The sequence below is a fragment of the Rosa chinensis genome, chromosome 2 (genome assembly GCF_002994745.2).
Source record: "Rosa chinensis cultivar Old Blush chromosome 2, RchiOBHm-V2, whole genome shotgun sequence".
NCBI lineage: Eukaryota > Viridiplantae > Streptophyta > Magnoliopsida > Rosales > Rosaceae > Rosa > Rosa chinensis.
In genome coordinates this window covers 4,677,630-4,688,505 of record NC_037089.1, presented here as the reverse complement: position 1 = coordinate 4,688,505, position 10,876 = coordinate 4,677,630, and the positions used below count along the sequence as shown (strand labels likewise).

General features: G+C 37.5%; 1 protein-coding gene across 4 annotated transcripts; it reads right to left on the bottom strand.

The window, feature by feature from the left end:
* Positions 1–30: 30 nt before the first annotated feature.
* Positions 31–4,925, bottom strand: LOC112190924 (probable serine incorporator). 4 transcript variants are annotated; one of them, XM_024330439.2, is made up of 13 exons: positions 4,496–4,915; positions 3,133–3,421; positions 2,964–3,037; positions 2,685–2,844; positions 2,568–2,592; positions 2,345–2,431; positions 1,918–2,089; positions 1,764–1,837; positions 1,520–1,592; positions 1,199–1,270; positions 985–1,130; positions 686–759; positions 31–587 (listed from the first exon to the last, which is right to left on the bottom strand). In XM_024330439.2, the coding sequence occupies exons 2-13, from the start codon at positions 3,323–3,325 to the stop codon at positions 526–528; spliced, it is 1,212 nt and encodes a 403-aa protein (XP_024186207.1). In that variant the 5' UTR covers positions 3,326–3,421; positions 4,496–4,915; the 3' UTR covers positions 31–525. The 4 variants fall into 4 exon arrangements, 2 of the variants coding, with proteins under 2 accessions (XP_024186207.1, XP_024186210.1); XM_024330442.2 differs by having other exon boundaries at positions 985–1,121; positions 4,496–4,910; XR_005807191.1 differs by lacking the exon at positions 31–587 and having other exon boundaries at positions 1,495–1,592; positions 4,496–4,925.
* Positions 4,926–10,876: the final 5,951 nt, after the last annotated feature.

The following is a 10,876-nucleotide window of genomic DNA, read 5'->3' as shown; positions in this document are numbered from 1 at the left end:
AAAAATCATGGATGAGTTTAGTCTAATAGGTGCAATCAAATTTGGGTGCAAAATGAAATGCCCCAAAAAAAATTAATAATATTAATCGTTGGAATAGGTAACAAACGACCCTAATTAGAACTTAACAAATAATCCTAAATTCTTGGGACCAAAAGAACAATCCAAATCGACAGGCAAAACAAAAATCCTAAAGAAAACCAAGTGTGCACATGAAATTACTGGATCCAAGATACTGTACAACTGTTTCGATCTTGATAAGATGTGTATGCTCTTCGGTATTGTAAGAAATAAGGAGAAGGTAAAGTATTGGGCGACTTGTATGTGGTCTTTTGCCTTCTTAAACCCTCTCAGAGGTCCTAGAGGCTTAAATTGCTGTAGAAATTGGACTCTCCCAGTCAGTTCATCAGTCTAGTGCTGGCAGGGGGTGGCTCACGGCCTCAATGGCCCTTCTTGAACATGCAAATAGTCCTACCTCTCTTGCCAAGGCTCGAGTGGCATATGTACAACCACATAATTTCTTCGAATTTATACGACGGATTGAGCTGTTTGTCTACTCTTCCATATAATTGGACCAACCAGCATCCACACTGCAAAACAGAAGATTCCTAAGTACTTCACATTCAAGCAACAACAACCACATAATACTCCATCTAAAAAAGAGTTGCTTTCTCTTTGTTTTACTTACAATACACACAGACAGCGATCCACTCGTTCACGATTCTGACCCAAGTGCTAGTCCAGCCCACATCAATTGTCCACCTGTAGGAGTGAGTGACTTGTTGAGAATCCAAGAAAAGAAGTACAGTCATTCAGATATAAACACAAGGGTCTACTTCGGTGCATTTGTGCATCAATACATGGAACTAGTCTACAAGTGTATGAAGTCGATTTTCATTCATGTACCAATGCATTTGCACTCGAGAATATCCCATAGACACAAATAGGATGAAAACTAAACAGAGCAGGTATGGCAGGGGAGCATACTTTTCCATGGTGTGATTAGTAGTATTCCAACTGATCAATAGCATTGCAAAATACATTGCTCCTGTAGCGAAAACGAAATGGAAGAAGCCATAGCCATATGGAACGTCATCCTCGGATTCAGTCTCGTCCTTCTTGAACTGCAGTGTCTATCACTGTCACTGTTACATTTCAAAGGAACTATGCATGATCAACTAAAATGTTGCAGAGAGCAGACCTGAAAGCATTTGGAGTCTATGCCTGTTGAAAATGTTGCAATAACGATTGCAAGTACACCAATAACAAAGCTCTGTAAACAAACGAATCTCTGTCACATTTTTGTGTGAGATGAAATATAAGCATGAAAGTTTTTCAATACAATCTGTGCAAACCCATAGTTTGCATACAATGGACAATTGGACATCATACATAAACATTAGGGCTTTAAATCTATGATCGTCTTTGCTTTAGGTAAAGATGTAATATCATCATGTGGATAAAAATACTTAAAAGAGCCTTCTTATGTCACTAAACTCTTAAAAAGACTTGGGAGTATTACTATAATGCTGAGCCAATCCCTATGCTGTGAAGCTTCTGCCTTCCTGTTGCAAGGGTTCCCTGCCACTGGCTCACTGCACGATAACGCAATAAACATGTCAAAACTAAACTCACAAATGTAATCACACAAAATCTGTGAAGGTTCAGTTTGCAATTCGAAGGTTTTTCACTAAATCATGTTTGATTGGAGGCTAAGAACTACAAAGGAAGCATTTGAGCACACAGGGAAGAAATTGTAGCCGCACCTTCTAATGGCAAACCAGCAGATAAATACTATATAGAGCCCCATGAGCCCCGGAGTCAAGATACCAGCATTAACCTGTTTCAGGTGGGAAATTAGCAAGAAGACTGCAGTAAAACACAAATGAACAAGACAGGAAAATTGTAAACAAAACTTACTTTTGGGTGGAGGGAGACGCTCGTCATGAGTTGAAGTAGTACTAATGTCCAGGTAATGAAGAAAATGTTGATGAAGCAAGATGGATCTGGTGAATACCATATGTACATCATTATGATCCCCACTAAGCTTACAACATATGCAGTTGTTGCAATTAGCATTGAATGAATTTGGCTGCAGCACAAACCAAATTAGCCACAAAATATAAGTCATGAATATGGCTAGTAGCCACATTACAGTTGTTTCAGTGTCTCAAAACTGAAATAAAGAGTGCAGATAAAACTTTTCCATTCAGTCCTCTCAATCTTATACTATTCTTAAACAAATACATATACAACTTCACTTTTCATCAAGAAGTACATACTAGTTAGAAACTTATTGTGTCTATATACACAGAGGGCTGAGTTGGTGGTTTGAGAAAAGTCTTACCATCTTTCTGATTTAGAATACTGACAGCAATCGTTCACCCATCTAATGAAACTGATTATGCTTATTAGCTGAATCAGAAGAAATACCCTGAAAAATCAGTACTTGTTAAAATAAAATTTAACAAATGCTAAAAATAAAATTTAACAAATGCTAATGCATGTCTGGCCAAACATGTATGATTTATGACAAAGAAAACAGTAAAGATAACAAGGTAGAAAGGTACCCGGCGCCAAAATGTGCAACCACACCTGCCAAAAGATTTGTATCAGAGGCATGAAATGAAATGATTTCAAAAACAATAGTTCAGGACTTCAGGGTGTGTTGTAAAAATGGCACTAACCATAGATCTTTATAATAGCCGAAGGAAGCAAAAAGGGGATGATAATGAAAACAATCCACAGGACAATCTTAGCAGACCACCATCCAGATTGCCAAGTATCTCTGGACTCATTCAACTTCGAGGCACCCGCAGTTGAAAGAAACATAGAGAAATAAAACAACTGATCATCATTAAGGCTTCACATTTGAACAAAATACATAAATTATGGAAAAGCCAACAAGGTTTGGATCCATCCTAGTAGTAAATAAATATTGTCATATAACCGAGAGAAAAGGATACAAAGCATCCCAAGCTCACACGAAGAACACCTTCTGCAGCCAAACATTCATTTTGACCTCCACATCTTTCTAACCCTGTAGTCATAAATCACAACCAGTGTGGCAGTGTTAACATCATATACTACTCAAGCTTTGCTTATGATCAATAGAATAGAGCAATCTTTACTTACTTTTCATCTCCATCAAGAAGCTCTTTCCGTAATCCCGGACGGCCCATGCCAGAAGATTTGCTAGCAGAAACATAAGACCATAAACATATCTAGCCATCCATGGATTCGAGCCATTCCGGAATTGGCTAAACCATGTATCAACTTTGAACGTGTTGCTCCTCTCATTGTTGCCTGTTGGAGCAGGACTCTCCATTTTCTCTACTCATTCATACAACTTTCAGGCTCTCTTCTTCATCAAACCAAAAGTAAAGCCAGTTTCTTTCTGTTCCTGTCAGTTTCTCTTCTTTCCCTGCAACGTTACAGTCGGTTATTCCAGCGTCGAAACTACTGAACAATTGGGCTGAATAGTATACTAGCCCAAAATGCAATCAAAGTTTAAATACCCTATTCACGATGATCAAACTTGTGGACAAGATATTTACATGAACACACTCAATTAAACTTGGTGAATGGTATGTGTGGCATTATGCTTCTTTTTGAGTTGGGTGGGCATGACAAACACAAACACAAACACAATCGTGCCATGCACGTTAATAGTTGACGATGGATAGACCAGCATATATATTCTGATTCCAATTTGATGAATATTATCTAAATCTAATTGCTATCAGAGCCGTTAATTGCAGCATAAGCATACTCTCTACTTGAGGTTGAGGGGGAGCCTTTTTCTTTCTTTTTTCGAGTTTGGTGCCAATTTTTTGACGACTCATTTGGACCCACTAGTAGTTCTATATGCTTTTGAATTTTCATGAAGCATAAAAGGAATCCATAACTTCCGTGAATTGGTATACTACTTATTTTCTTTTCATTTATCTATAAACATGATAATATTAAGTTGGAGATCCTTTCTTCTAATGCAAGCCTGAATATCTTCCACTGAACTCCACAGTTTATTTCAGGACGGTTATGCCCTCAAATGCTATGTAATCAAAAGGGATGGTAGATACAATTTGGTAATTGTATTGGCAAACTTGGTATTTGACTCCATCACACTCAACCCAGAAGACAACAGAAAAGAGAATAACTTGACTCTTTGCTTGATCGTTGAGAAGGTCATAAAATAAACCTCCGATTTCTCACCAATTAAAGGGATCAGTAGTGGAGAAATCGGCATTTATGGTGTTGGGCTCATCTAAAGAATGTGAAATTAATATGCTTTCTAATTTGCTATCGGAAATGCACAAACAAGACAGGAACCAAAACAACCAGATTTGACATCTTCAAGTCTTCAACAGACAAAAGAGGTTGATTAGATACTGAAGCAATCACATATTAGTTGTAGAAAGAAAGAAAAGGAGCTTAGAAAAGGTGACAGAAAATTAAAGCTATTCAAGATTATCCAAGATTTCAAAGGAGTACGTACCTGAGAATGAAAGAGCGAAGAATGTAGATCACTATCAGTAGCTAGCTTGGAGAGGCTCCGAGACTCTGTCTCTCTCTCTCTCTCTTTCCCTCTCTCCCTCTCGAAATGTCTGTGACAGAAAACAGAGACAGAGATTAATTCGTCTTCTAGTTTTATTTAGAGAGAGAGAAGAGAGGTTGCTTTGTAGAGGAGGGTTTGATTGCTTCAGCTTGTTTGCTTTTTCTTTCTTTTTCCCGCCGTAAGGCACACTGGCTTCGCTTCACGTCGTATCTTTCAAGGTACTTGCGCCATTTGCTTACACTTTTTATCGAACTTTGCTACGCACTACAAACTGAAACGCAACAGAAAAACGTGAAGATCAAAATGCTTACCTCCTATTCTTGAAATCTCTTCTCTTGATATAATTTCGTTAAAAATAAATAAATAAATAAATATGACATAATATATGTTAACAAACACACTAATTAATACGTATAGGATATAATTCATTGACCAATAAATATAGTATTTTTGACAAAAAAAAAATAAAAAAATAAAAATTGGTAACTCAGTGGATTGGTGTTAGCTAATTAAGTGCACTCAATGATCATCAATTAGGTTGCCTCACGCCAGAAATTCATGCCTAACATAATGATGCTTTTGGTTACAATCTCTGTGCACTGTTGTCCTATATATCCCTCTAATTATGCCAATGATCTAGCTTTTGCAGTTAGACAGTAAACCATCAGCTGTAACTTTTATTTTACTCATGAATTCCGGACATTTTAACCAACTACTAATATAAATACTCCAAAATTAAAATGGAAATTTTTACTATAATCTCCACTAACAACAAGACTATCAGATACATAAACTTAGAGAGAGAGCTAAAAACTAAGCATGAGATTAGCTAACGAAAAAGATTGTTTTGTTCTTAAATAAATCAAACGGCCCATTCCAAATCAAACGGTCGATAATACCTAACGGAATTTATGAACATTCCTTTTTCTAGTTCGGCGGAGCTCCATATACGTCTTTTTTTTTTTTTTACTTTATTTGGGAAAAGAAAAGAGAAAAAAAAAGAGAATGAAAAAAGAAGAAAAAGAAAAGAGAAAGAAACAAATTAGGGGAAGGAATCTTTGAAGCAGTTTGTGACTGTGACGTGTTCTTTTTACCTTTTTTGAATTTTTTACTATTTATTTGGATCCGTGCGAGCACGTGCCAGCGGTACAAATTTTCAGTCACCGTTGAAAATCTTTTTAGATTTTTCAATTAAGTTTCACTTTTTACTTTTTGAGTTTTTTCTTTTTCACCCGAGAATTGATGTGAATTTTGATAAGGTTGTAGGGGGCCATCAGCGTTAATCAAGGAGATCTTTTCTTGTGTTTCATGTACACCAAACCAAAATTAGAGTTGATTTAGGGTATTGATATCAAGTCATTGGCCATCATTATTAAACTAAAGCTTTGATTAACTTTTTTTTTTTCCTTCTTGTGGGTTCCGATTAAGAAGGTTGGTAATGTAAAACAAATTTGAGACGGGTACTACCAAAAGCCAAAATAACTATTTGACGTAGGTTATTGGTGTTTCTTTTTCGAAACACATTTGCTCAAAATCATGGATTTGTTCCTTGAGCGATTGTTTACGAAATGTGGGAGAGCTTCTAATGAAGAATCTTGTAAGACCCATTTTTTGATGACATTTTTATAAATCAACCGTTATATATTTAGATATTCATGTGTATATCATTTATGCAAATTTTCAACCAAAATGAAAATCTTTAAGAAATGCATAATCTTGATTATCATTTATAAACATGAGCGGTTTAAGTTTGATAAATTTGGTTCATCAATTGATTTGATCTAGTTTGGTACCTTAACGATTAGCAATTTGGGGCATGCTCATTTGCTCCGCAAAAATTGGAGCAACGTAGTTAGGGTTTGGAAAAAACAGAGGCGGTTGTTTTGCTTATCCGGCTGCGCCCTCCCGTTGACGACGGCTACCAGCCTCATTGGCGAGCGAAGGGTGTGGCCGGATGGGCGAGTTTTCGCTTGGTGGCAGGAGGTGATCAAGATTGGGGGCTGCGACATGAGGCGTTTTCTTTTTCTTAGATGAAGACAACGACGGATCGATGTTCTGTTGCAGAAAGCTTGGGCAATCGAGGAGCGGTCATCTCGGTAAGATTGGAAGGCGTATTGACATTGGACATTGGGTCGGTGTTGGGACGGTACTGGGTTGGAGAGTTTTGCCATCTGGGTTTATAGTGGAAGGAGATTTCAAAGATGGAGTTTCTCTCCAGGTTGGTTTTGTCCTTGGCTTAGATGTCAGATAATTGGGGTCGAGTTTACCAACCTCAATCCCAACTTTGCTATGGCTGATTCTGTGAAGCTTGAGTCGATTTTGTGGAGAAAAAAAGTTGACTGTGGCAGTTTATTTCTGTGTTTTTTTAGGCTTTTATTCTTTAGTTCGTGGTTAGGATTAATAAGTCGCTCCTCCCTTGAGCGAGAGTTTGGGTGTTTTAGTGGAGGGTCGATGCCATTGTTATGGTGTCATGGTCGTTCTGCTGTATCATGGTTTGGTCTTTTGTTGGTGCTTTCTGGTTATCAACGTGATGGTGAATCACCCTTACACGTGGTTTGGCTGTTTTGGGACGCTGTATCCAAACGGGTGAAAACAGTTCATCTTAATTTTGGTGGCTGGGTTATATCGGTACAGGTTTGGTTGTTACTCATTGTAGCTCACAGGTATGGGCGTAAAATTTGGTTAGGGGTTGGGTCTTTTTGGCTCATGGAAGTCACTCATGTTGACGGTCCAGTAACTATGGATCCAATGTTTTATAATCTGTTTGGTTATTAATAGAATTTTCATCTTCTAAAAAAAAAAACGATTAGCAATTTGGAAGAAAATTTTTCAAAAGTGATATACTCATGCATACATAAACATCTAACGGTTGATTTGCGGTAATGTAATTGAAAAATGAATCTCTCAAACTGTTAATTAGAAATTCCTCATTTTAGTGATCCTCGTTAGAAGCTTTCACGATGAAGTGTATAGGTGATTAACTCTTCATACTTTTTCTATGCGGCATACCACTAGCTCGTACAACATATAGTGTGGTTCATTTACTTACTATAAACATGTTTTAGTGCATAATGTTATCGAGACATGGACAATCTCAACTCTTGTCTATATTGGAAATCTAGGGGGCAAATTGAAAAGCAGGCCTTTCTGTTGGTTTATGGCCTGGTTGCAGCAAATATTTTTGAACCTGTGCTTAAGGCCCAAAAAGAAGTTTATCTAAAACATGAAAATTTAGGAGCCCAAAACTTCGCAACATCATGGTCTGGAGTGAGAAGTTCAGCTATTGGGTTTAGTTCGGGTCGCGTGGTTGTCTTCAATTGAGTGCCACAAGACGTCTTCTCAAAAATGCTTTTCCATCCTAAAACTAGTCGATTATAGGAAGATCAACTTCAGAGTTCTGATAGGATTAGTTGCACTATTCTCACTTCAACCGCGCTTAATTTTATCGTTAAGAAATGTGTGTTTTTCTTAACTTTGTGAGTTCAAATAGGGTAAATTCTCCGCCCCTCCGCTCTTTCCACGCATTAGTGTCAAGCGTCGAGACTATTCAATGAAGATGAGTACAAGCATGTTATAAAGTTCAACAAAAATTTGTACACAAGAATAAAAGCCAGGGCCCTGTAGCAAGTAAATAGGCAACCAAAGGATGGTGGTACTGGTAGAAGTGGTAGTAGTAGGGGCCTATGAAATAATGTAAGGCCATTTTCAAATGTATATGGTCTGAAACTTTAGACTAGCTATCTGGAAAAAAGCACATGATATCTGCAACACAATTATTGAATCCAACTCTTGTATACAAAGATACATTAATAACCCTAAAGATTACACTTCAAAAACAATTATATAATCTGATTCCTTTGGACATTTTTATATGGGGGTTTTTGTGGTTCAAAACTAATCAAGTATGCTCCATTATATTAAGCAAATAGACCATGATAAACTGGTGAAGAATTGCCGGCCATTTCTGCATAGCTTGCCAAATGCCCTTTTCCAAAAGCAAATTGATTCTTTTATTATGAGGACAAAAACTCAATATCATTTTCATGGCTTCCATGTTGCTCTTTTACTTTAATTTTGAGAGCCCTTTTCCCCCTATTTTATTAATGAAAACCATGCCAAAAGGGCTTGAAGCATGGGACATTGTGGAGGGAAGGTCTAAAATCTTTAGGAGTCTTGTTTGGTGCACAACTTATTCTTTAATTACGTCAATAATTTAGAATACACAACGATTAGTTTTTCTTGAGTTGAACTCACAACTTTTCACTTATAAAAATGAGAAAAAATAAATTAGGTGGGTGGGCGATTTTCTGATTTAGGGTTTTTGGACCTGGTGTTAATATTTTCATGTGGTGATTGATCAAAAGTATATGCATAATGAGCATCAATTTTATGAGATGCCCAATTTATATGTTGACCTAATCACAGGCTGTCCATATTAAATGGGAGTTATTTCCTATTTCAGGTAATGAAAACAAGTCAACCAACTTGTTACATTTTAAAAATGGCACCTTTGCCATTTGTTGATGTGGAAAAGCTCAAACATCCCATGTGGGAGTCTATCTTCTCAGGCCCCATTTCCATTTAAACCCTTCACTATCCCTTCCTTGATGGGTTTCTCTTGTTTTCCACAGTATAAAAAAGACAATTTCAAAAGAAAATTATGGTCTTTGAGATCATTTTTCTAGCATAATAGGCTTTTTTTTTTAAGAAAAAAACACACACACACAAACACGCACTATATGATGTAAATTACGTATTGGATCCAGCTATACGAATATGTAGACGTGGATGAATGGAGACGCGGGTCGCTTTTTGTTGTCTAGTTTTGGATCTTGGGGAGTTTCTATTTCAGTTACTTGCGGAGATTAGGGTGATTCGGTTGGAAATAATTTGGACCTAAATATCGAAATTAGAAACTGACATATCGATGGATACAAGAGAAAATCCACCAAGAAGCGGAACGGAAAATGACTTGACGATTGTCTGGTGTTGGCTGTCATTTTCACCAACAATGGCAGAATGTGTATGAAAGCCAGTTCTCGGTTGCTGAATTTGAGTGCCCTTTATTAGAGGTGGGTGGGTGTTTTACAAGAGTAATGAGCTTCACTTGATTTGGGTATGCATGACCTTAAAGTTCTGGGGCAGCAATGAAAGACAGTCGGTTGTGGAAGAGGTTACAGCACACGAAAGTTTGGCAAACACAAACAGGGTCATCATCGCAATCATGTACCAATTACATGTGATAGAATTGAAAGGAATGGATGGTGGAAATGCAGCACTGGCATAATGGTGAAAAGCCCACAGTAAAAAGTAAGAACATCGAAAGTATTTATGGTGGACAATGATGTAGAATCACTCGGTGATGTTGGGAAGGCATTGAAATATTATATGGCTTCACCCCAACCCTGTGACCCTGTGACCCTGCGACCCACCACAAGATAAAAAGAGGGGCAGAGAGACAAGAGGACTTTCTGGAAAGTAATTGGGGTGTGTCAATCAATCTAGCGATGAAGAACAATCTATATTTTCAAAGAATTTAAAACCGGAAAAGGGTTCATCCTGCATTTTATTATGGAAAATGAAGGTAGAATGACAGGAGTCAACAACAAACAACCTTCTTGATGACTCATTTCAAGCTTTTCATGAGGGTTTTGTGGGATTTCAGATTCCAATAGGGAAAGTGTGAGGGTGAAGCAAAGAGGTTTGAATTTGAAATTTCAAATCGATCTATTTGATATATTAGAGGGGGCTGCACATGAATCATGATGATGATGATGATACTAAACCCAAACAGTATTAATCTAATGCAAGGAGCTCAGATCAGCAATTGAAGGTAGCACCAACCCCCAGCACCCTCCATTCACTACTCGGAATTTCAGGTCCTACAGGGATGTCGATTGCCAATTGGGACTTGGGAGTCTCGATCGAAAATTAGGGACCCAATCAACCTAATGACTTATCTATCTATCACCTAGACAAAATCAACAATATGATAAACAAAATCCAGCTTAATTAGCTGTGTTTTTGATAAGACAAAATCAACAGTCTGACGGACACAATCTAGCTTAGCTGTGTCTTTGTAAACTATCCACGTCGTTTTGTCAAACACCATAGCTGCAATGCACATGGATTCCTCATCAATCCAACAATTCCAAGTCCAATGACACATAAAATTCTTGTGATCGATCGAAACACTATAGCAACCAAGGTTTCTCAAACAAAACAAACATGCCTGAAACTCTATCTCTGGCGATTCCAACAAGCAAATGGAGACCGATAGAAGAACAAACGGATTGAACAAATGATGATGGACAAATGCAA

Coding starts and splice junctions, on each gene's coding strand:
- LOC112190924 (XM_024330439.2), bottom strand. CDS start 3,325: ATGGAGAGTCCTGCTCCAACAGGCAACAATGAGAGGAGCAACACGTTC. Junction 2,845..2,963: donor GTGTGAGCTTGGGATGCTTT/GTATCCTTTTCT, acceptor AATGATGATCAG/TTGTTTTATTTCTCTATGTT. Junction 1,131..1,198: donor TAGACTCCAAATGCTTTCAG/GTCTGCTCTCTG, acceptor TGACAGTGATAG/ACACTGCAGTTCAAGAAGGA.